Here is a 25091-nt window from a genome sequence, read left to right on the forward strand (position 1 = left end):
GCGACTGCATCAGCGACCGGCAAGGGATTCCTAACGACAATTGCACCTGCGGCCACTGGGGTGCTCTCCATTGTCTGAGTCACAATGACGTCTTCACCTCGAGCAACCTCCATTTCAAGGTCGCCCGATGCAGATGCCACAGTTGGAGACAAAGTTGTATCTCCACCAACCTCCGTCTCGGGTTCATCTTCAGAAACAGATTCCCTCTGTGATATCACGTATTGGATGCTTTTCCAAAGAGAAGAAAGAAAGAAGGAAGAAGGAAAAACATGTAGAAGACTCACTGATCCGCTTTCAGACCTATCAGAAGAAGATTCAGCGCTACTGTTGGAAGAACTATTCTCGTCTTCACTAGACTCCGAACTTTCTCCCTTCTCGGATTCCCCTTCACCACGGACAGGTTCAGCACCGCCACTTCCTTCCTCGAGAAACGTTGTTTTCTGACTACTAGCAAGTTTGGTAAAGGCGTTCACGCTGCTGAGACCCTGGGCAAGGCACGAAGACAGACGCTTAGAAAAGAGACGAGGATATACACAATCCAACTAAAATCAAAGAGAAAATCATACATACTCGCATATTAGACGAACTAAAAGTCGGAAAAGCCGCCGAATCTGACTGGGAACCATCTGCACGGCTTTTAGAACTTCACTCCTTCACTCGGGGACTGTCCGCGTCCACGCTAACAGATTTTCGCTTGGTTGAAGAAGGATCTCTCAGCAATGGGTGCTCCACTAAAACCGCAGGAGAAGGCTTATCGCGATGTTTTTCTACCACATCATTCACAAACCCATGAATAGCAAGAAACTCATCCTGCCAGAATATGTTATATTTGGAGGTTGTTGTTGGATTTCGTTCCGCGAGCAGAAAAGGGAGGATTTTACCTGACACAATAACACTAGCATCGAGAACAGTTGGCAACGAGTTTTCTGGAACAACTGGATGACGAACGAGTGGGACCCCTTGGTCAAAACCCATATGCTGAGCCGCCCTATCGATATTGTAAGAGACTGCTTTACAATATCCCCGAAATAATGACAGCACATGACCATGCGTGCAGCTTCGCATGAACACCGTATCTCCAACATTCATACCCTGTTTATCAGAAGACAAGGACATGCTTGGAGCAGTAGCAAAGGTATTGATCTGAGTTACGGACGCATGCACCGGAGTCCATGGGCGAAAGTTGACCGTGTGCGAGTTGTTAAGGAATCCAATCAGGTTTGAACCAAACCTTTAGGCGCCTATTCGACCAGCGCAGTATCCTAGGGCCACCCCAAGACTCGGGAAGTAAGGCCAGCGGTTTTGGAGCGTACCTTTAGAAGTGCTCCCACATCCACGCTTGGATAAAGGTGGCATGAATATACAAATCCACTTTCATGTATCCATTTGAAGCGCACATGTCCGCGACCAGCTAATCCAAGTGTGTGTACAGAGAACCAAGAAACAAGCTGCCAATAGGGAGAACGACACCTTTTGCCAATTTTATGGAAAACTTGATAAGTTCCTGTCTTATCTCTTTCTTACCAGAGACGTCATCGAAAATATCCCTGGATAACCAAAGAGCCAAGAACACCGCGACATGAAGCGTACTATTCTTCTGATTTGGCTCCAACTCATCAGGAAACCACTGAGATACCCACCAGCCATAGAAGCACCTCGTCTCGTTTTCTTTCCGGACAAATCCTTTTGATTTCGCAACCAGAGCGGCGCGCATTTCTTCTTCATCTGCAGACAATTTGACATCGAGGTTTCCTATTAAGGGAAGGTTCAGCAGTACGGCCACGCTCTCTAAGGAAATATTCATTTCACCCCACCTGCATATGGACGTGTGAGTGTCCGGACACCATCTGGAAATAAAGGCAACCAAGCCTGGAATATCTTTCCTAATTTGAAGAACTGCGGAAGCCGAGACAACATCAATAAACTGCGCCTTGGTCAAACTGGCTTTTACACATTCCTGGCTCATCATGAATCACATCCATTGCTCAAAGGGACGCAACGGACTCACACAGATTTTAAAGTCGATGGGAGAAGCAGAATACTCTTTCCTCTGAAGACAAAACCTTATTACACCTTCTGGAAGAACCGATCGGGCCTCTTCTTCACTTTCCAGACCAGTCAGAAGAATCGACACATACTTGGGATGATTCTTCCTAATTGTAGCGGATGTTGTAAAGAACTCATCGTCTATGTTTGGCTTGGAATTGCCAACATCTTTCGGTACGACAGAAAGTCACATCCTAACGAAAATTCTTTCACGCTACTTTCACCTTCGAAATAACTACAATGGAACAATACGAAGAGAAATTATTACGGAAAGCGCATGGAAATTATTTTATCAGACACATGAGATCCATCCTGAATGTAAGCCAATTTGTTGCAAAGTCATAATACGCGTAGACAAAGAAATGAGGACTGACAGACCTTGCATCACCACCTCATGCCATGGTCGTACCCCGCAGCGGGAAGTTGGCGCCCGGACGAGAAATCGCGCCCCACTATGGGAACCATGCACACGACCACACGAGGAAAAAGGAGAAAACCCTAGAAGCTGGGTTTTCACGGGAAAGGAATGACAGTTACTAGCTCATGCATGCCTACTTTTCACAGTAATTGGGGCGCCAACATTACTACGGTATTCACACCTAAATGTTACTACAAGTGCATGCAAAGAATATCTACGGCTAGGATTCATACCAACATAGAAGAACAATATTTCTACAAGTTCATGAAAATGTAAGACTACGGCTAGGGTTTGCACTAACACAAGAAAACAAGAAAAACAAGTTAAAAAGGAAGTGCTGGAAGACATACCTGGGATTCGCTCGTCCGGTTTACTACTACCACACAACCAGAATAAAAAAAAAACAAAGGTGTGAAATAAAAGGAGAGGCCGACCCCTTTTATAGGCGTAACACTTAGGAGTTTGAATAAGGAAAGGACTTCATATTTGAGTCAAGTAAGGAAAAGAGGCAATCGGTCCCGCAGAGACAAATCACCACCGTGCCAAGCCATCTGCGCAATTGCCTTGGCCCCACCATGCCAAGCCGTCCGTGCCATTTTCCTTGGCCCCACATGCCAAGCCGTCCGCGCTATTTCCTTGGACCCACCATGCCAAGTTGTCCGCGCCATACCTGCATCACTAAGCCGCATCATGCCTCGCACCACCGTGCCGCACCATGACTTGCTGCGCCAACACCAACAACTCGCCAAGCCAGCGTCACGATGTTCCCTAACCCGACCAAGGTGATGCATGGCCTGACTAAGCCGACAATCTTCACCTCACCACTACACGGTCTATACCACAAATAGAATCTATGCAAGGCCGCCATACACGAGGATCATGAACTCTCCTTACCTCTCGAAAAAGGTTAGTCGGACCTTCCGGACCATCTTTTCACGACTTGTCATTTCGATTTTTTCCTAGCCTGTCACCATCTATGCTCACCTCGCAACAATGCTCCTGTTCCGAGCTAAGCAAGGGACTTAATGTTGATGGTGGTTTTTAGCTTAGGGTTAAAATCGTAAAACCGCATATCTGACATGACATCACTATGACCATTAGCACATTTATTGAATCGATCAGCATGCCTACGTAAGAATTACCAGGGTACCTTTTTTTTATATGTCATGTTCAACGGCAGAACCCTTAACATTGACCGACATCATCTATGCCAAACCATAATTTTCATGCTACCGCGCCAAGGCATGCCAACCATGTCAGCCGCACCACTATGCCAATGGCATACCATGCCAGCCACGTAAACCGCGCCAAGGCATGCCAACCATGTAAGCCGCACCACTGTGCCAATGGCATGCCATGCCAGCCACGTCTACCGCGCCAAGGCATGCCAACCATGCCAGCCTCACCACTGTGCCAATGGCATGCCATGCCATCCACGTCTACGCCAAGGCATGCCAACCATGTCAGTCACACCACTGTGCCAATGACATGCCATGCCAACCACGTCTACCGCGCCAAGGCATGCAAACCATGGCAGCCGCATAACTGTGCCTATGACATGCCATGCCAGCCACGTCTACCGCGCCAAGGCATGCCAACCATGTCAGCCGCACCACTGTGCCAATGGCATGCCATGCCAGCCACGTCTACCGTGCCAAGGCATGCCAATCATTCCAGCGGCACCACTGTGCCAATGGCATGTCATGCCAGCCACGTCTACCGCGCCAAGGCATGCCAACCATGCCATCCGAACCACTGTGTCAATGGCAGGCCATGCCAGCCATGTCTACCGCGCCAAGGCATGCCAACCATGTCAGCCGCACCACTGTGCCAATGGCATGCCATGCTAGCCACGTCTACCGCGCCAAGGCATGCCAACCATGCCAGCCGCACCACTGTGCCAATGGCATGCCATGCCAGCCACGCCGAACCATACCATGCCGACCTTCCCTATGCGGTTACCAAAACAAAGGCATGCGGCGATCAACGGCCACCCTTCCACCTTATATTCAAATCTTAGCCGTCCAAGGTCGCCAACCAACGCATGGTAACCTTTGTCCCAAAACCCTAGTTTTGGCCACGCCAAACCGCGCCAAGGCATGCCATGCCACATGTGCCAATGGCATGCCAACCACCTTTCTGGACCATACCATGCCGGCCTTCCCTATGCTGCTACCAAAATGAAGGCGTGCGACGATCAATGGCCACCCTTCCACCTTAGATGCAAATCTTAGACGTCCAAGGTCGCCAACCAACGCATGGTAACCTAGGTCCCAAAACCCTACTTTTGGCCACGCCAAACCGTGCCAAGGCATGCCATGCCACATGTGCCAATGGCATGCCAACCACCTCGCCGCGCCATACCATGCCGTCCTTCCATATGCGGCTACCAAAACGAAGGCGTGCGGCGATCAACGGCCACCCTTCCACCTTAGATGCAAATCTTAGCCGTCCAAGATCGCCAACCAACACATGGTAACCTTTGGCCCAAAACCCTAGTTTTGGCTACGCCAAACCGCGCCAAGGCATGCCATGCCACTTGTGCCAATAGCATGCCAACCACCTTGCCGCACCATACCATGCCGGCCTTCCCTATGCGGCTACCAAAATGAAGGCGTGCGACGATCAATGGCCGCCCTTTCACCTTAGATGCAAATCTTAGCCGTCCAAGGTCGACAACCAACGCATGGTAACCTTTGGCCCAAAACCCTAGTTTTGGCCACGCCAAGGCATGCCAACCACCTCGCCGCGCCATACCATGCCGGCCTTCCCTATGCGGCTACCAAAATGAAGGCGTGTGACGATCAACGACCACCCTTCCACCTTAGATGCAAATCTTAGCCGTCCGAGGTCGCCAACCAACACATGGTAACCTTTGGCCCAAAACCCTAGTTTTGGCCACGCCAAACCGCGCCAAGGCATGCCATGCCACATGTGCCAATGACATGCCAACCACCTTGCCGCACCATACCATGCCGACCTTTCCTATGCAGCTACCAAAATGAAGGCAGGCGACGATCAATGGTCACCCTTCTACCTTAGATGCAAATCTTAGCCGTCCAAGGTCGTCAACCAACGCATGGTAACCTTTGGCCCAAAACCCTAGTTTTGACCACGCCAAACCGCGCTAAGGCATGCCATGCCACATGTGACAATGACATGCCAACCACCTTGCCGCACCATATCATGCTGGCCTGCCCTATGCGGCTACCAAACCGAAGGCGTGCGACGATCAACAGCCACCCTTCCACCTTAGATGAAAATCTTAGACGTCCAAGGTTACCAGCTAACGCATGACAACTTTTGGCCCTAGTTTGGTCGTGCCTAAACAAAGCCAAAACCCTAAATTTTAGTCGCTCCTAAACCAGTCCATATTAAAGCCATACCGAGCATGCTTTCATGCCACTGGCTACCAAACGAAGGTTTGCAATAATAAACGGCTACCTTTCCTCTTAAGATGCAAAATATCGACCGTCGAAGGTCACCACCGAGCCGACAAGTCTCCCAAGCTCAACTTTCCAGAAAACAACAACATGCTACATGTTTTCCATGAAAACACTCGACACATCAACACATGTCACAAACTGGGGGATGCTCATGGGGTATTGGTTTGGCGGTTTACAGCGTGTGGCGTACACTACGCCCGTTATAAGAAAGTGTCATAAGGATGAAGCGGTTAGTAAATACATGGGGTAATGGTGAAACGATTTCTTTTATGGAACATCAATTCCAGGCGTTACCGGTTACCACCTCCTCCCATTTACTCATCCATTTTCCATTTCTTAATGAGACCAGAGTACATTTCACTTCGACTTGTATAAATAGGTCTTACCTATTTCCACCGAACAACAAGTTCAGGTCAGGAGCATACAACACTCAGAAAATATTTGCTAGCTTTTCATCTGTTAGCTTCCCACTTTCTGATACAAGTCGTAAAACAACTACTCTTCCATAATCAACTATTATGGTCTCAACACTCTCTTCGCTTCCCTCCCCAAAACCAACCCTTCTCCTTTACTTTGTGACCGAAGCAAGTCTGGAACGACCATTTCTTGGTTTAGGCCGGATTTGTAAAGATTGATCTCTCGAATCTAAAGTACTTCCTTGCAGTACATTGTTTAGGGTTTAAACTCATTTCTCACCCACACACCTGAAATTACCAAAATCAGCAGAAAACGTTTTCACCCTCAAACAATGAGATATCTGCATTGCTTGAGTTTTCCGTACAACTCTAGCATCAGATAACAAAGTGAGCAGTGAACAATTTCAACAATTAGAACCATGAACAATTAACTCATGAACATAAACATACTGAAAATGGTCTGTTGAAATAATTTTTGGTGGAGAGTGAAGCTTTTATTTTTATCTATCTATCAACCCAAGTTTTGGTTTTTTCAGCCATTATTCGAATTCATGGAACAATTATACTAAGATATAGAATGACCTTGTTACACACTCTTTCGGACTCGAGAAGAATTTGGTTATGGATCAAATAGAGAATACACTCATTATTTAAGCACTTTAACCCAAAGTTGACTAGATTGAGTGCAAATTATCCAAGTCGGTTGGAGAGAAGTACATGGTTTAATAGTTCCAATTTCCTGAAATGCAAAATTCCAAAAAAATGTTGATTTACATAATTTTTGCCAAGCAATAAGATTAACCTTTCCATTTGATTGATAACCCCGTCATAACTTCCATCGGAAAGAATCCAATTTAATGATAGGATTTTTTGGAAGTTTAAAAGTAATCATATGATAGAGAGGATCTGAGACTAGTACAACTATAACCATTGTGGTTCTTGAAACTTGATTGATTGAGTGTCTTAGATTTCTGGTTGGTCAGTCTATGCTCAAAAGCTTGTTCACCTTCAGGCTTCAACCAAAAAACTTAATCTGATGATATCAATAAGAATGGTGAGTCCAAGTATTTTTTTTTCTCATCTACAGGTTTTACTCTAAGAATATGAATGAGAATATCATTAAATGCCATCATGGAGGTTGTTGTCTAAAAAAATAAGGACTTGTCAAAGTTGATAACTTGGCATATCTGTGAGATGAATTCCTTCATCATCCAAAGAAGATTAGTTACAATGAGTCGAAATTAAACAATCATCTGCAAAAAGCAGATGATTGAAGTAGAAAATCTCTTTCCACTGATTTAGAATTATGATCATCAATGAGAGTTCTAGATAGGAATTCCATTGCAAGTATGAGGAGATAAGGTGACAGAGGGTCCCCTACCGAATGCCTCGAGTAGGATGAAACTAACCAATATCAAATTATTAAGCAAGACCGAGAGAATAATACTGCTCATACATTATGTCTTTTTTTTTGAAGCATGAAATTTATTACATTAGACTGTAATTACACGGGGGTACGTAATACCCATAGAGTCTGTTATTACAATAGAACTGATAGATTGCGGGATTGTATGTTATCATACTGATGTCGTGAGTCTCCCCATGGAGCAATCATCCGCTGCTCGGTTTGCTAAACCATCTGCTGCTTTATTTTGTTCTCTGTAGACGTGGTTTAACGGTATATTGCTGGATTTGGGTGAGCCTTTGTTTGGTATCTGCAACCAGATCATATATATACCAAGCGGGTATGTATATGAGGTTATAAATCTCATTAAATTTTCCGAATCCGTTTCAAATTGGACTTTTGACCATCCTCGTTCCATCGCCGTTTTAGAGGCCATGTGCATGGCCCAGGTCTCCGCTGCAAGTGATGTGGTGATGCCTAGAGGTTGTGCTATTGCTAGGATAGTGTTGGTTTCCTCATTTCTACAAATAATACCTAGTCACTCTATTCCGGGGTTTCCTCTTGCTGAGCCGTCCGTGTTGATTTTGATCCAATCTAATTGAGGCTCGAGCCATCCTACAAATATGGTTGAAGTTGTTACTGTTCTTTGTACTGGGTTTAGATATGGCTGCATCCCAGGGAGCACCCGTGGGAGGTGTTTCTGGGCCCAAGAATATTCCTGCCGGAGCTTGATGGCCATTTGCATTACATTTATCGGATTTTGTTGTTGTTGGAGATACATCACACCGTTTCTGGATAACCATAAGGACCAAAAAAGAAGCAGAAGGTTGTGGTTATCGGTGCAGGTACTTTTGTTTAAAGAAGTTCGGATATGGTTGTTTGGTGAGGTAGTGAAATGGGTATGCCTTGCGAGACGACGTGAAGGTTCCTGAGGTGGTTTAGTAAGAGGTTCCAAGAATCTATAGTTGTCTGATAATGTAGCAGAATGTGACTGGATGTTTGGGATTAGATATTGAGGGCATAGGTTGGAGTTGGTGAGATGGATGTGATGAACAATGTTGAGGGTTGGTAAATCCTCATTAATTACTTTCCACAAGAAAAGATGTACTTTTGGGGGACATGTGTCCAAAGAAAGTTGGATGGTGGAAGGGGGTTTTGGTGATTTTGCGCAGAAGCGCTGATGAGGCAGTTGTATCCTGAAGTAGTAGTATATTGTCCAATTTTTGTAAAAGGCCAAATGATCCTATCAGGTTGATTGCTCTGTGGGATGTGGATGTTGATGATTCGTTAAATTATGGGGTGGGGTAGTAGGCTTAATATTTCATGATTCCAATTCCTGGTTAATGGGTCGATGATGTCTGCTACCAATTGTATTGGATAACAAGAAGCTGGGTTGATGGTATTTTCAAATTGTTGTATCCAATTTGCTTGTATGAAGGTGTGTAATCCATATCCTATTTGGTGGAAGAGATTTTGTTTGAAAAATGGTATGAGCGAGGCCATTTGCCTCCACTAAGGGCTAGGGGAAGACGAGAGCGGTCAGATGCTTTCGAAAATGGGAATCTGATCAAGGTATTTTGCATTATATAGTCTGGCTAAGATAAAGTTAGGGTTTTGGTGAATGTGCCAAACTCGTTTCATGAGTATTGCTTTGTTGTGTTCCTTACTACTTAGGATACCGAGTCCTCCTTGTGATTTGGGTTTGTGGAGCTTGTCTTTTCCCAGTGGGTGGAGTTTTCTGATTGAAGAATCGTGACCCAGGAGAAGTTTGTCGTGATACGATCAATTTTTTGGTGGATATGAGAAGGAAGGATTTGGATTTGCATGAGGTGGTTGGCAGTAGGGGTTAGTAATGATTTTATGAGCTCAAAATCTTCCCGATTGGTTGAGGCATTTGGTCATCCATCCTTTTGCCTTGCGTGCCAGCCGTTGAAGCAGAGGGGAAAATATGTGGCTATAGGATCTACCATGTTTAAATTGTACTCCTAAATAGGTAGGGGGTTCGATGTTGTTGGCATGTTGAAATCTTGGGTTAACTTATCTGTCTGGGGTTGTTCTAGCTTCGGGTGATGTATCAGTGTGGATTTAGAGTCGTTGATGTGTTGACCCGCCGAGGTGCCGTAAGCCTATAGCAGTAGTTTGAGGTGATTGGTGCCTTCGGGAGTTGCTTTATATGTTATCAAAAGATCATCCGCGTACATAAGATGCAGTATTGGTGGAGCTTTTTGATAAATGCAGAGCCCCTCTATCTTATTTTGTGCTTCAAGTATTCCAAAATTGGTGGATAATATTTCCGCACAAATAATAAAGATATAAGAAGAGAGAGGGTCTCCCTGTCGTATTCCCCTGGTTGAAGTGATGTATCCATGCGGTGTGCCATTGATATTGATTGAGTAGGTTACCGTAGATACGCAAAGCATAATATAATCCACAAAGTTGGAGGGGAAGCCTAAGCTAGTGAAAGCATGTTTGATGCATCCCCATTCCAAGGAGTCATAGGCCTTTTGAATGTCTAGTTTTCAGTGCTATTTTAGGATCCTTCGTACAGTATGATGTTCTGATGCGGTGAAAAAGTTCAGCTGCGATAGCTATATTATCATGAATGGATCGTTGAGGCACAAAGGCACTTTGGTATTGGATTATCAAAAATGGGAGTATAGGTCATATGCGCTTGACCAAGATCTTTGAGATGATTTTTTAAGTGACATTACATAACCCTATTGGTCTAAATTGAGATGGTTTTGAGGGATGTTCAATCATTGGGATTAGAGTGATATTAGTGTGGTTCATGAGAGGGTGAATGCTAACTGACTCAAAGAAACTTCGGACCATTGCAATAAGTTGTGGTTGAGTTGTTTTCCAGAAAACTTTAAAAAACTTACTGGTGAATCCATCTGGTCCTGGAGCGCGGTCCGATCCTTGGAGAAAAGCGCTTGTTTGATCTCCTCAGTGGTGACTTCCGATGTTAGTTTCTCACATTGTCGGGGGGTTCACCTTGGTGTTATTTCCTCGAACAGGTTTTCATCAATTACTGTATTTGGAGCCATATATTCGTTTGTGAAGTGTTCAAACATGATCCTGATAATTTCTTCTTTGTCGTTAATCCAATTGTTTTGATGATCCTGAATTTGTTGTATATTGTTGCAGCTTCTATGAATTGCGTCCTTTGTATGAAAGAATGTGGTGTTACGGTCGCCTGACTCATACATTATGTGCTTACTGACATTAACCTTTATAGAACCATATCTTTAAGTACTTAAAAGAAAAGAAAAAAAAATCTCATTTCAGTCTATCAAAAGCTTTAGATATATCCAATTTATTAAAAGCAAAGTTTTAGATGTATCCAATTTTGGCCTATATAAAGCTTCACTTTAAGAGCAAGAGCAAGCCATCACCTTCGCATTCTATTTAATAATTTTCATACTTCTATTATATTAATTAAATAGTCCAACTTAAAGACGTCGTTCTTATGGATATTCAAGGTGGTGTTTATCCATCAGAATCCCCTAAAACTTCTATTACAAAAAACAAGCAGAGTGTACGTGTGATGCACGTCTTCGAATTTTTGGTGTTACACATTTTAGTTTTACGGGAGATACTGACGTGAAAAAGGCGATGAAGAACAGAATTACAGTAGTTTTAATTTTAGGTCCTTATACATGTTTATTATTTCAACTACACCGCTAAAATAGCTGAAATATCTAACAGAAGCCCATTTTAGTTGAACGGATGAGATATAGTTAAGGATGATATCTGATGGCTACCGTTAATAGTTCAGACGGAAATAACTTTCAGATTTTATTCCGATCTTAGGGCTGAATTTTAAATGAAGAACATCCAATGGCTACAAATATAGGAGCTTAAGATGATGTTGTTGTCATTAAAAGGGGGAGACAAGCAACCATCAAATTAATTTCAAAATGTAAAATGGGGCTCAATTTAATTTGTACAAAATTAAAGTACTATGTCGTCAATCATTTTCAAATTGTGTCCCATTTAATAATTAACGTTATATCATTTGATAGTCATGTTTATATTTGTCATGTTGGTATTTTAAAATGCTTTTCAATGATATAAAATTTACGAACATCCGTGGTATAGTTTGACAGACAAATCATTTTTAAGTTGTACGGGATGGAAGTAATAATTTTTATTGAATGATTTTTTTAGGGACCATAGTTTTTTTGAGAGGACCATGGTTTTATTAGGCCACCTTCCCTATAGTTATATGGGGTGTCCTAAAGTGTTGAAATGACTAACCTACCCTTAACCTAATTTAATTTAAAACCAACCTAATAACCACATATATATATATATAACCACCTCCTCCTCCCACCACCACCGCCGATTACCACCACTACCACCTCCGAGTATCACCACCACCACCTCCTCCCACCACCACCACCGATTACCACCACCACCACCACCTACGATTATCACCACCACCAACCACCGATTACCACCACCACCTCCGATTACCACCACCACCAACCACCACCACCTCTATATATATAGCTTAATTTAAAACATTAACAAAGATATTCTCACAAATCCATTACTTGTCATTCGTTTTTGGTGGAATAAATGAGAAGTAATCATCAAAATGAGTTGAAAATGAAAGTTGCAGAGAGGTTTAATGGAGGTTTTTCTTTCCAGAGAAAAGTTCGGTTACGTCGCAAAAAACAAGTCTCAGCCGAACTTTTAGTTCGGTTACATCGCAAAACGTTCGGTTTAGTCGCAAAAAGTTCGGTTATCACGAATTAATTTTTTCTTAACCGAACTCCTTATATTAGAACAACACAAGTCCATAAGTTCGGTTCCTTCGCAAAATAAGGATATCACCGAACTTTAAGTTCGGTTGGTAGAGCAATTTGATATGTAACCGAACACACAAGATGTACCCATATAAATTGTTAAGTTCAAAGTTCGGTTACCTACCATTTTATACCAGGTAACCGAATATAGCACTGTAACTTTGTTTTTTTATTTATTTATCTGTGAGTTCGGTTAGATACACTTTTGGATAAAAGTTTCCGATCCAACCGAACTTCTTACACTTGGAATAATTCTTTTTAACATAAAGTTCGGTTGGATAGTTGGTTGGTATGAACTTTGCGTACCAACCGAACTATGTACAGTTGGTAAAATTTTATTTTCACGTAAAGTTCGGTTAGTTATTGTTTGCAAAGCAACCGAACATTACACTGTATGACCAAAACCTGCGTGTTTGGAAAACGTAACCGAACTACACTTTCAGATGTGTTCGGTTACATGTTCTTGACATATGGTAACCGAACTGGCCCAAATCTACATAAAAAAATTCATTTTTTTGAAAGTTTGGAGCAACTAAACCAACATTATCTAAGTTTGAAGCATACCTGATAACCCAAATGCTCTTCCTCCGATTGCGGATGAACTCAAAAAAATAATTATTTTCCATGTTTTTCTTCTTCATCTTCTCTAACTTTACTTTCTCAATAATTCTACTTAATCATTTCATTAATGATTTCACTAATCATTACCCAAAATTAATCAGGAGGGTAGTTTAGGTATTAATATAAATATCTAGATAAGGGATGACCTAGATTTACTTCTAAATGTCTTACTAAAAATAGAACTATGGTCCCCAGAAAAACCATGGTCCCCAAAAAATCATTCTTTTTACTTTTTATTGACTTCATGTAAAAGCCCTCCGCAACGATCCCCAGTCCATCAACAAGTCAACAACCCATATCAGGAAGAGATTTGTTTTTCAAAAACCTGTGACCCAGTACGAAATTCCCTAAACAGCCTAAACCATGCCCAAGAACAGCAACAATGAAAATATTGAACCACTTAAAGTGGAGGGTATTTCAGTAAATAAATTTGGCCACAGTCCAATAAAGGACTAGTAAGATACACAACAAAAATATTTTAAGCTGAAAATTTAACACCTTCGTCATCAGCAGAGGATCCTTTAAAGATTGCTGCTTTCCCTTTCTGTTCTAACAGTTTTAGAGCTCGCGTTAGTATTGTGCGATCCATTCCGTGAAGCTCTGGCACAAAGAGAAAGATGGAAGGTATTTTAAGTTAAACTAAAATGACATTTCCCCCACATATATAAATGCAGAGTCAGTAAAGTTCACAATACTGAGTGCATAAATGTTCGACAAGTTTAAGTTTCACTAGTAGTTCGGCTTGGGTCTGTGGGACTAAGTTTTATCTCAAAATACACAAATAGAGGAGAATTCTGCTAAAATCAAAAGTGGGGATGTGGTCAGATGATCCGAGGAATGAAGATACTCGTCTCATCATGTGTCTTGTAATTAGTTCTAAACCCAATCAAAAGTCGAACCCAAAAAATCTACTCATAACATATTCACTGCTAAAATTTATTTCAAAAGCCTACATTTTTTAGATTCTACAACAAATGCATCAACAAACATGTGAAACCATAAACAAATTCGTCCAATAAATGTTCACTTCTCCATTCTTGCCACACAGGTTTCTATTATGTGAACTAAAAATAACAAAAATGATCTTACCTGTTCCCCGAGATTCTATACCAGAGCGTATTTCCTCGATCGTCATAACACTGTCTTCCAATCCAGTTTCCTTCACCTGGTTCACATGGAAAATAAAAAGAAATTAGAGAGACATTTGCAACCAACTTGCAGCTTCGCACTAAAGGATTTGTACTCACAAAGCGCATGATGATATCGGCCCACTCTTGGATTCGGTGCCAGAGGATAAGACATCTTTTGTGACCCTTATCCATCCATTCTGCACGTCCTGTTAAAATACGATTAAAGAAAATTCAACTCAAGAAGGATTTTAATAATCTGTATTGATTCGAAACAAATGCACTGACCTTCTGAAACCAAGGCTGATAGAAATGTCTCCTTAGCTTCATGACTCAGAAATCCTGAATCACAATAACGACATCAGACGCCTTAACAATCTAACAAGCAGTAAAGCATAATAGACTGGAAACAATCTTTTTTTAATATTCCGTATTTCGTATTATTTCTACTTGGTGCCTAGATTTCTTTGTACTCACTTATTTCTGATCTAATTTATTTCTATTTATTTTTTCATAACAAATATCTTTCTTTTCTTGATTAATATATATCTCACATTCCCGATTTTCTTTTTTAAAGTAAAATACATAAGACTCTTAACTTTACTGGAAAATGAGATCAAAGAAAGGAAATACTTACTCTCGATCACTTGGTTAGTGAAAAGGGGAAATTCCTCTTCTATTCCAATGACAAATATCTTTTGGTTTCTACAATAATCGAGTATGAGTTCCTTCCAGAGTTGCACTTGCTTTTCCCTGGTGTCTCTTACAGGCTGCAAACTGGATATCAAACGCATAAATAAAATTAATACGTAGCATGAATCATGACAACCACATTATGTTATACAAGGCAAAGTAGAGATTATACCACTGAAAGTTGCATTCTCAAGTCCAAACTCTTGTAAAAATGGTGGACACCACAAGACAAATGAGAAGTATCAAGACTCAGCTTCATTAGTTCTATGTGTATAAGATCAGAATACTCAGTAAATACTGGGACACTTATTATTTTCTGTTTAACAGTGCGCTATACTGGCGATCACGGTCACGACACATGTAAATGACCGTGAAAACAGCCCGGTCTAGATATCAATGAGAAAATCTTTCCATTTTGCTGCAGTTGAAGTAGGTTTACCAGAAGGAAACGAAAGTGTTGACGTAATCACTTCAACGTGAAAACAACCAGTCGAGCAGTTGTTTGAAAAAAAACAGCCCAATTTTATCATCGCAGATATGTTCTTACAGTGGGCAACTGACTCCATAGTTGGGTTTGATATTCCTGGATTTGTCTTTCATGGAACAAGATTCTTTGTTCTCAGTTTCGGCTAAAGCTCAACATTTTACAAACCTTACAAGATAACTAATCTTAATACCAATAACGTTCATCATTTCTGATCCCAGGTCTTCCCAACCAGATAGGGATGAGCAAGAGACATTTTAACGACCACTTCAAAAGTAAAACTATGGTCAGTGAGATGCTACAAAAAGTGAGTGAATTCGATTTTAAATAGCTGTGGTCTTGGTTAACAGTTTCTATGATTTGGAGCCAGCTTACACCGAGCATTACAGAAATGTCTTGAGAAGAAAAGCACGGAATATTGGCCCCAACTCGCTCCGAGACATCATACTTTAAGTAAGGCTCAAAGAGGAAGATAATCATTATGTTATCAATCGGCTCAATTTGAAGGAACCCATCTCAGTTCATTACGTTTCTTTTATAAGTGTGTCAAGGTTGGGTAACAATCAATTATTAGAACTAGCAATCAGTCAGTCTAGAGAGTTCAGGATGTTCATTCCTTTGGTTCGTAAGACAAATTATAAACCGCCAGAAAGAGAAATTTGATACACAGACTCTAAAATGTATATACAAACACAAGAGACAATCGATATAAACAGCAATAGTTAATCAAATTACTTGAGGGGACTCACGTGAAGTAAGGTGGGTAATTGAAGAATTGAGGAAGTTTGAAATCTCCCAATTTCTGCATCTTTTTTCTTTAATTCCACCTTCTCACAGAATCAAAACAATGCTTTCTCAACTAAAATTTCTACATCAATCAAAAAACACTAGTATCAATCATCCACTTCACTACCGAGCTTCAAATTGGTATTTCAGTGATCTCGAATTTTAAGTTAGGTCAGGAATTAAGAGAGAATAAGAAGTAATGTAATCTAAGGTTTTCTGTTCATAAAAGGAAAAGAAAACATACCGATTATTCCGTAGAGAAAGATCAAACCGAATTCTCAGCAGCTTCCCAAATTCGGAGATGAATAGCAATGGAGGTCTATTTGAGTCGTTTGAGAGCTGTAATGTCGTTCCGGGATATAAAAGAGAAGTAAGTTCTCCAAACAGGGGTATAATGGTCAATTCACACAAGGGATATTGTGGCTTGTGAATAAAGCTTAAACAAGCCCTTAAAATATTTAGTCGATCGAAAATACCCAAACAAAACCTTGAAAACAAATTTTCTCTGCTTGTGCTTGGAATCACTCTCGTTCATCGCTGGTATCATGTCGGTAAGTAGATTCTGTTTCAAGCTTCCGATCTAATTTGTTAAACCCTAATTGATTAAGCTAATGTCTCTTACTCTTTTAAGATTTTCTAGGGCTACAAGTTAATCGCTATAGTTATGTCTGAATCTGTGTTTGTTATGGTTTTGCTATAGATCTTTGAGTATAATGGAAGTGCAATTGTTGCTATGGTGGGAAAGAACTGTTTCGCTATTGCTAGTGATCGTCGTTTAGGTGTTCAGCTTCAAACTATTGGAACTGATTTTCAGAAAATCTTCAAAATTCATGACAAACTCTATGTTGGTTTAGCTGGACTTGCAACTGATGCTCAAACTTTGTAAGTGTCTTCAGTCCCTGTGTTTATACTCTATTCATTAATTTCAGTTTTTGCAGGGTTTTGCTAATTTATTTTGGGTGTTTTATTTTGTTGTGTTTTGAAGGCATCAAAGACTTGTCTTTAGGCACAAGTTATATCAACTCAGAGAAGAGAGAGATATGAAGCCTGAGACTTTTGCTAGTCTTGTTTCTGCTATTCTCTACGAGAAAAGGTTTGATTTTCTTAATGTTTGTTACTTGGATTTGTTTGAAGATTTTGATATACTCCAAATAATCGTTATTTGCGTTGTAATTTATAGCAATGCTACTGATTGGGATTACATTATGGGAAGTTGGGTACTAGGGTTTACATTAGTGAAGATTATATAATGGCAATACTGTCTATTTGTTGTTTTTGTAGGTTTGGTCCATATTTCTGTCAGCCTGTCATTGCTGGTTTAGGAGAAGATGATAAGCCCTTTATCTGCACAATGGATTCAATTGGTGCCAAGTATGTTTTAAATCCCTTTGTCATTTTTATGTCCTTTGTCCTTGATTTATGATATTGTTTCGTTCGTTTTCTGGATCTACTGTAGCTGCAAATTTGTATATTATGAACTTGTTCTGTAGCATATTAGTTGTATATGTAATGCTGTACATTATTTGTAGCTTATGGTGTTGGCAATTATGGTGCTAAGTTCCGTATGATAATGCATGTAAAAACTTCTTTTGCTGTGATGTGCTGTGGATCTCAGAACATCTCCTCTTCATTATCAGAACTATATTTTTTTATTTATTTTGATTTTTTGCTTGTTTTGTTATTTTTTGTTGTTGTTGGCAATACTTCGGTTGTTAATGCGAGATCTGGTTTTATCATAGGCATAGTATAACTGTACGTGTATCACAGAATCCACGGAAGAATTTCTTTTCAAATACACTAATAGAGATAGTTGTTGACCTACAACTCATATAGATGATAAGAAAGTCATACTCGTGAACACTATTTGTTGGGAAAAAGTCAGTACATTGAAGGTGGCTCCCTGTTCGGTTTGTTTCTGGAGTAGCAGGAGCTACTTGGCATACTGCCAACTGCCCTGACTGACTTAGCTGATAATTCCAGCTCAGGCAGTAATCCTGAACATTGTGTCACAGTATCAATGAATCATACCGTCATATTTTGCGTTATTAGTACCTTAGGCTTAGGATGGTGTCTTCATAGTATTTGTCCAAGGAAATTTGTGAGCAGAGAAGCTTGGACAATGCAGAAATCTTACTAGTTCTGTTTTTTTATTTTCTTTGTCAGTGTTTAACAAAAATAAAAGAAAGAAATGCACTTAAAAAGTGGCGTTCTTGTTAAAATGTACTCGTATCTTGATATCTTACCATTTTCCACTTAAGTTTTTTTTTCTCCCGGCTCTTTTAAACAATTTTTTTACCTGCGCACAGGGAGCTCGCAAAAGATTTTGTTGTTGCTGGAACTGCCTCAGAGTCGCTTTATGGTGCCTGCGAGTCGATGTACAAGCCTGACATGGTTCGTTCATTCGTTAGCTACACTTTCTAGTTTCTATTGCTTTTAACTTTTACCTATCACAATTTGTCACTTCAGGCCCAGATCTATTTAAGATTATTTTTTTCTGTAGTTATTAACAGATAGTTGGTTTTAGGTATCATAAATGTTGTTGACTCTCAAAGAAAAAACTGCAATTTTGGTGGAAGTTCTATTAATTTAGACGTATTTACACCGAAATGTTAATACCCAAGGGTGTTTTCAATTCAGCATCTTGAATTTTCCAATAGAAATAACGAATTGAGGAAGTGCGTAACGAATCAACTCTCTTGAACCAGTAGTATAACTGTACTCCGAACTTGATTTTCTTTTTTTGGGCCATCATGTGTGGTTCACTTCCTATGTGAAATTATATGAGTAACTTTTACTTTTTGCAAACCTCCTTATTTGTGTTATCTATAACCTGCCCAACTGCCCAAGAAAACAGCACAAAATTGTCGTCTATGTGCCTTCCTCAATCATCATTTAGGTTTTGAATCATTATTCTTCGACAGGTTAGTCTAACTTTTTGTATGAATCCATCTCTCAGGAGCCCGAAGAATTATTTGAAACCGTCTCACAAGCATTGCAGGCGTCAGTAGATCGTGATTGTTTGAGTGGTTGGGGAGGTCACGTCTATCTTGTGTAAGTTCTTATACACTTTACTTGTGGACTAATATTTTTTAAACATATATTGAGAACTAGAACCTGACTTTTTATGGTTGGTCATTTGCAGCACACCAACTGAAGTGAGAGAATCAACATTGAAGGGAAGAATGGACTAATGTTGCTGTGCTGTTCACTTGGCGATGTTCCTTTTTCTTGTCCTTGGATGTGCAGTTGAACTGAACATTTAATTAGATGAGTTTCACTTCTTTTGGAGAGCAATTTGTTTGCTGTGCTTTACAGTATGTACCTGAATGGAAAGAAGGTTGTGATTCAAGATCGTCCTGCACAATTACTTGGATTTTATTAACGTAACAGGATCATTTGTCACTTACTTTTGTTATTTCCAAGCATTGTGTTGTTTGGTAGGATTGCTATTCGAAGTGAAAACCTGGAACTGTCGCATCCAGCAAAACCTGATTGGTTATTAGCACTTAATAGGACCTTGATGGTGGGTGTTCTTAGCAAGAATGCCACCGTATCATTTAGTTTTATTAGGTACGTCTGTAGGCTATAGTGATCTTTTGGTTTGATATAAACTGTCCAATTGTGCTATCACTTGCACAGGAATTGGATGCAGAGTAGTGCAGAGTTGGTAGTTCACATGAAGAATGTGCTACAGTTTCAGGTGGTTTTATTAGGCATGTCAGGTAGGCTTTAGTAATCCTTCAATTCGAAGTGTCTTAGTCATATTCCGCTTGAATTAAGTAGATAGGCATACTATTCTGCGACTTGTAGGAAGCTACGCAAGTAGTAACATCAGAAGTTAGTTTAAACTGGTTGCATCATTTGTGCAACTTTAGCTTGTCTCAAAGTTAACTAGCATGAGCCATAATGCTATACGGAGAGGTGAAGAAAGCTAGGCAAGTAGTAAAAGGGTAAAATGGTTGGATGTTATTGTCAGGCAAGTTGAAAACTATGATCTGAGTTCAAAATTTGCTGAAGACAGATTGTTAACCTATGATCCGGTACTGGTCTATGGTAAGTCAAATGCAAGCATTCGCTCGCACAAGTTTGAATAACAGTATTTTCATGATATGAACACTTCACAGAATCAGCTCAAATTAGTCATTTGACACAGGAACACCCAAAAGTATTACAAGTCTACAGCAACAGCATGGAAACACAACAATATACATCTATGAAAACACCAGCTAAGTGGCCTAATATCAAGTTTGGTCATTAAAAAATTTAAGTTACATCTATGTGTATTAGGTCCGGCCAACACACTCTACATGCACCTTTTTCTCTTAATACCTGACAAGTTAAACCGCGACCTGACGAATCACAGCCTTTGAGGCCCTTGGTGTAGCTATCATATTCTATAAGAAGCAATCCATAGGTTGTCATACTCAAAATATAGTATGATATGGTACAAGTTAGAGGCACGACTAGAAAAGAGTTAGCTCAGAGGAGCTCAATAATATTTGGCCGTTTTTTCCGTTGCCCGTTACTTGGAGAACCAGCTTTTTGTGACTTTGAATCCTCGGCCCCAGTTTCTGTCATCTCTTCATCCTCATCTTCGCTGCTTTCTGTGTCAGACCCACTACCTGTACCAGCTAAATTGATCACTTGTTGAGAGCCAACCAAGGCAGATTCAGCTGCAGCCACGGCTTCTGGCGTATGAAGATCAGCCACACCCACAATCAAATCCTGTAATATAAGATCAATGAGTACAATTTCAAAGGCTTTCTGTTAATCAAAGAAAGAAGTGATGAACTTGCTTACCATTTCAATGTATTCCTTTTCATTCCCAGTAAGAGCTTCGATATCATAGTCCTTGCCAGAATTCTCCTACATATTTATGACCAATGCACCAAATGAGGCACAAAGAGGGAATGAGGGAAGAAATTAGACTTGTTGATTCTATCATGAAATATCTACCTTAGCATCAGTTTGCAGCTTTTTGTTAGCTTCAGCCATTACTCCCAAGAAGTCCCTCACTTTCCCAAGTACTAATATAAAAAATGCAAGCAGTTAGGTATCTTTTTATCAAAATCTGTTTAAAAATTCATTCTAATCGTTGATTACTAAATCTACAAATCTAAAAACTGTTCCCAGCATTAGTGTACCATTGCCATATCATTACATCGAAGGAAAACTACACAAACTTAAATAAAGTAGTTTTGAAACTAGAATGTCTACAGATCTAGCCTCCAACAAAGTGTTTCCAGCAATAGTGTAACACTGTCATATTGTTCCACCAAAAGCAATAGTTTAAAACTGTCACATTGTCAAGGGAAGAATGACACTGATAGTTTGAAAACCTGCATTATCATAACTACCGGATTTACCATACCAGCAGCTTCTTTTCCATAATCATTTCGGATTGTTTTCAAAACACAGATTAGATCTTAAGTTGCCTAACCAATGCCAAGCCTTAATAATTGAACGAATCATTATTCTTTGGGTTCAAGATAGCAAAACTAACTTTAACTTTTATTACAAACTAGACCAGTGTCTTAAAAAGGAAGAACATCCAAAAGAACAAAAATTGGTTTACCTTGGCTTTTAGGAATTGAACTTGTTACAAGCTTTTCACCAGAAGTTGAGCTCTGTGGAGGTAAGTCCTTTTTAGGGAAAACAAGAAGAGTTGAATCTGTAATCATAAAATTACCATGGATTAGGTTCAAATTGTGAAATCCAAAATCAAATACCCAGTAAAATTAAAAAAAGAAAAAAGAAAACAAACCTAGGGATGAAGATGTAGAGTTCTTAAGCTCCAAGTTCAAAAGATCTTTGTTTGCAATTCCCATGTCGTCTGACGAACTAGAGGTTGGTTCTCACTTTCGGTTGAGGAGGGATGACAAATCAAGCCGTCTAAACCCTAAGACGAGGTTTTTATGACCTGGTTAGAGAAATCGCTCTTTTCAGCGAGTCTTGTGACTGAAGAGATTCGGTTAAAACTCTTTTAACTTTTGGGCCAGCTAACCCATTGGGTTTCTATAGTTCCGGATCTTAAAATGACACCCATACCCATTGGGCTTAATGACTTTCAGCTAAACTTTTCGAATGATTTTTTAGGGACCATGGTTTTTTGGGGACCATGATCTTATTAGGCCAACCTCCCTATACTTATAAGGGGTGTCCTAAAATTAGGCAAAGACACATTTATCCTTTTTTTTAATTTAAATTAAAACTAACCTAATAACTATATAAATCTAATCATATACATCTAATCTAAATGAATCTATTATCAAAATCAAAATCAAAAATAGAAGGGGAATCGAAATTTTTTAGTTTGGAAAAAAAATAAATTATTCTCTTCTTCTTCTCTCTTTCCTTGACGTTCCTCGTTCGATTGAAAATTATTCTTTTCTCATGTTCTTCTCTTCTTCTCCATTACTTTTAATTGAATAGATATCATCAAAATAGGGTTCATATGGAAGTTACAGTGCTTTGTTCGGTTAGGACGCGTTTCACAAAAATCCTAGTTTCTTAACCGAACTTCCTGAAAGGAAGAACACGAAGAACAGTGCGGTTCAATAGGATTTAAAATTAGGTTACCGAACTGTGAGTTCGGTTGGTTCGCAAAAATTTCTAAAACTATCTAGTTACCAAACTCTACCCATATTACAAAAAGAAAAAAATCCAATGTAACCGAACTGTGTTATTTTTCCCACTATGTTGAGTTCTCATTCAACCGAACTTTTCCCACTCTGTTCGGCTGGTTCGCAAATTTTTTTAAAACTAGTTAGTAAACGAACTCTACCCATAATACAAAAAAAAAAAAAAAAAAACCAATGTAACCGAACTGTGTTATTTTTCCCACTATGTTGAGTTATGATTTAACCGAACTTGTCCCACTATGTTCGGTTTGTTCGCAAATTTTTTTGACAAACCAAACTCTTCACTAATTGCATACATGTGGAGTTCGGTTAGATATGTCGTTACGTTAAAGTTTGCGAACCAACCGAACATGACTATGTAAATCCTATAAACAAAGTTCGGTAACATGTCTGTTAACCGAACAACTAAAAACCTCCATTAAAGAGCGAGTTCGGTAACCTGCGTGTTTGGAAAAAGTAACCGAACTACACTTTCAGATGAGTTCGGTAACTTGTTCTTCACATAAGGTAACCGAACAAGCCCAAATCTACTCTAAAAATTTACATTTTTTTGAATATTTGGAGCAATTCAACCAACATTATCTAAGTTTGAAGCATACTTGGGTACCCAAATACTCTTCCTCCAATTGTGGTCGGTAAAATCCATCGTTTTTCATGTTTTCCTTCTTCATCTTCTTTAACTTTACTCTCTCAATAATTCTACTTCTTTTAAAAAAAAACCATCTGATTTTTTAATGTCACTAATTATCTTTAACTTAATCATTACACTAACTAATCATTACCAAAAATTAATTAGGAGGATAATTTAGGTATTAATATAAATATCTAGATAAGGGGTGACCTGGATTTACTTCTAATATTTTACACAAAATAAAATAATGGTCCCCACAAAAAAACCATGATCCCAAAAAATCGTTCAACTTTTCATTCCGAGAAAAAAGGATATACATCAAGAGGGAGGATCCCATCACTGGCTTATTCTTAATGCAATTACAATGCAGTGGAGAATACTTTAATTCTCGCCAACTTTATAATTAGGAAAAGATGTAAATACATGGACAAAAAACACATAATAACATGTTAAAAGAGAAAATGGCCTTTACTGCTGGGAAATGTTTACCATGATTCACATAGTGTTTTTAGTAGGCTACTGCAGGGTGATGGTTGTTTACTTAGTTTAATCTTTTTGCATTATAATTTTAAGTTGTGTTTTATCCTCCTTCATTTGTATTGTTTTCTCATTAGTTTCATGTCTAACTAAATTATCTATCTCCTCTTAATGCGTTTGCTGTTTGATACTTCTCTATTGGCTTTTGCCAATTTTTATGTTGTGATTATGCTTTTGCAGAGTATGTCTTCAAGATTTTGCTTAATGGTATGATAAGGTATGATTTCAATGCTTTTTCTCCGGGTACTGTGTTGAAGAAATCTCAGTTCCGTTTCGACTCACTCAAAATCGGTGGTTCTCTACCCCGCTCTCTAGAGATTTCTACAAAAATCAAATTTAGAAAAGTCAGTTGCATGCAGCTGATTTGTCTCATTTTTTTACCGCTACCGTTCAATGCCAGCTATATCAATAATCTTTCGTGGAATAATTCTTAATACTCTTGTCTCGGCTTAATAAGCAAGGAAAATTATTCGTATTTATCTCGAAATATACTCCTTTTCCAGTTATACCCTAAAAACTCTAATAACACTACTTTATTACTACCTATTCGACTTATTAACACCATCATCTCTTCAAAAAATTGTGTTAATTCTTTACCTTCTCAGACTATTTTTTCAATCTCAATGTCGGAAGCTCAAGACAAAAGCATTTCAATGGAGGAGGGTAGTTCAAGTCATGTTGGGGAATTGGTGAACAAATTTAAGCAAGCTATGTTAGATCTAGGAGATACTAATGAAGTGGTTGTGGTCGATCAGAGCAAAAACAATGACAAGGAAAATGAAGCTGAATGGGAGGCAAGTGCTATAGGAAATATTATTATTGAAGGGAGAATGAATTATGACACTGTGGTTAAGTATATCAATTTTACTTGTCCTTTCTTAACTATGGAAAACTTAAGAATTGTAGAAGTGGAGCCTAACTTGATGATTATTAAGTTTGATCAATGGGATCTCTTAAACAAAGTCATTGAAGAAATACCGTGGAGTATTAATAAGCATCTCTTAGTAGTTCATGACTATATTCCAG

General features: G+C 39.6%; 3 protein-coding genes across 4 annotated transcripts; 1 reads left to right on the top strand and 2 right to left on the bottom strand.

Annotated features, from left to right (window-relative positions):
* Positions 1 to 13462: 13462 nt before the first annotated feature.
* LOC113278034 (vacuolar protein sorting-associated protein 25) lies at positions 13463 to 16586 on the bottom strand. Of its 2 annotated transcripts, none has more exons than XM_026526979.1 (7): positions 16501 to 16586; positions 16220 to 16338; positions 14931 to 15070; positions 14582 to 14635; positions 14414 to 14493; positions 14256 to 14331; positions 13463 to 13766 (listed from the first exon to the last, which is right to left on the bottom strand). In XM_026526979.1, exons 2-7 carry the CDS (start codon positions 16276 to 16278, stop codon positions 13645 to 13647), a joined length of 531 nt encoding a protein of 176 aa, XP_026382764.1. In that variant the 5' UTR covers positions 16279 to 16338; positions 16501 to 16586; the 3' UTR covers positions 13463 to 13644. The 2 variants fall into 2 exon arrangements, with proteins under 2 accessions (XP_026382764.1, XP_026382763.1); XM_026526978.1 differs by having other exon boundaries at positions 14414 to 14502.
* A 127-nt stretch (positions 16587 to 16713) lies between these two features.
* Positions 16714 to 19662, top strand: LOC113283413 (proteasome subunit beta type-3). Its single transcript, XM_026532657.1, has 7 exons — positions 16714 to 16807; positions 16957 to 17138; positions 17242 to 17349; positions 17538 to 17627; positions 18563 to 18647; positions 19213 to 19307; positions 19399 to 19662. Exons 1-7 carry the CDS (start codon positions 16802 to 16804, stop codon positions 19445 to 19447), a joined length of 615 nt encoding a protein of 204 aa, XP_026388442.1. The 5' UTR covers positions 16714 to 16801; the 3' UTR covers positions 19448 to 19662.
* A 711-nt stretch (positions 19663 to 20373) lies between these two features.
* LOC113278035 lies at positions 20374 to 22198 on the bottom strand. The gene is made up of 5 exons (XM_026526980.1): positions 22021 to 22198; positions 21832 to 21927; positions 21213 to 21283; positions 21057 to 21122; positions 20374 to 20981 (listed from the first exon to the last, which is right to left on the bottom strand). Exons 1-5 carry the CDS (start codon positions 22082 to 22084, stop codon positions 20736 to 20738), a joined length of 543 nt encoding a protein of 180 aa, XP_026382765.1. The 5' UTR covers positions 22085 to 22198; the 3' UTR covers positions 20374 to 20735.
* Positions 22199 to 25091: the final 2893 nt, after the last annotated feature.

Source organism: Papaver somniferum, chromosome 5 (assembly GCF_003573695.1).
Source record: "Papaver somniferum cultivar HN1 chromosome 5, ASM357369v1, whole genome shotgun sequence".
Taxonomy (NCBI): Eukaryota; Viridiplantae; Streptophyta; class Magnoliopsida; order Ranunculales; family Papaveraceae; genus Papaver; species Papaver somniferum.

What these genes read in the sequence shown, in the direction of transcription:
- LOC113278034 (XM_026526978.1), bottom strand. Translation starts at nt 16,278, where the DNA reads ATGCAGAAATTGGGAGATTTCAAACTTCCTCAATTCTTCAATTACCCA. An exon ending in CACTAACCAAGTGATCGAGA is followed by an intron (nt 14,636 to 14,930) that starts GTAAGTATTTCC and finishes ATTGTGATTCAG; the next exon opens with GATTTCTGAGTCATGAAGCT. An exon ending in CCGATATCATCATGCGCTTT is followed by an intron (nt 14,332 to 14,413) that starts GTGAGTACAAAT and finishes CATGTGAACCAG; the next exon opens with GTGAAGGAAACTGGATTGGA.
- LOC113283413 (XM_026532657.1), top strand. An exon ending in GCAACTGATGCTCAAACTTT is followed by an intron (nt 17,139 to 17,241) that starts GTAAGTGTCTTC and finishes TGTGTTTTGAAG; the next exon opens with GCATCAAAGACTTGTCTTTA. An exon ending in ATGGATTCAATTGGTGCCAA is followed by an intron (nt 17,628 to 18,562) that starts GTATGTTTTAAA and finishes ACCTGCGCACAG; the next exon opens with GGAGCTCGCAAAAGATTTTG.
- LOC113278035 (XM_026526980.1), bottom strand. Translation starts at nt 22,084, where the DNA reads ATGGGAATTGCAAACAAAGATCTTTTGAACTTGGAGCTTAAGAACTCT. An exon ending in TTCAATTCCTAAAAGCCAAG is followed by an intron (nt 21,284 to 21,831) that starts GTAAACCAATTT and finishes TTTTTATATTAG; the next exon opens with TACTTGGGAAAGTGAGGGAC. An exon ending in AGCTGCAAACTGATGCTAAG is followed by an intron (nt 21,123 to 21,212) that starts GTAGATATTTCA and finishes ATAAATATGTAG; the next exon opens with GAGAATTCTGGCAAGGACTA.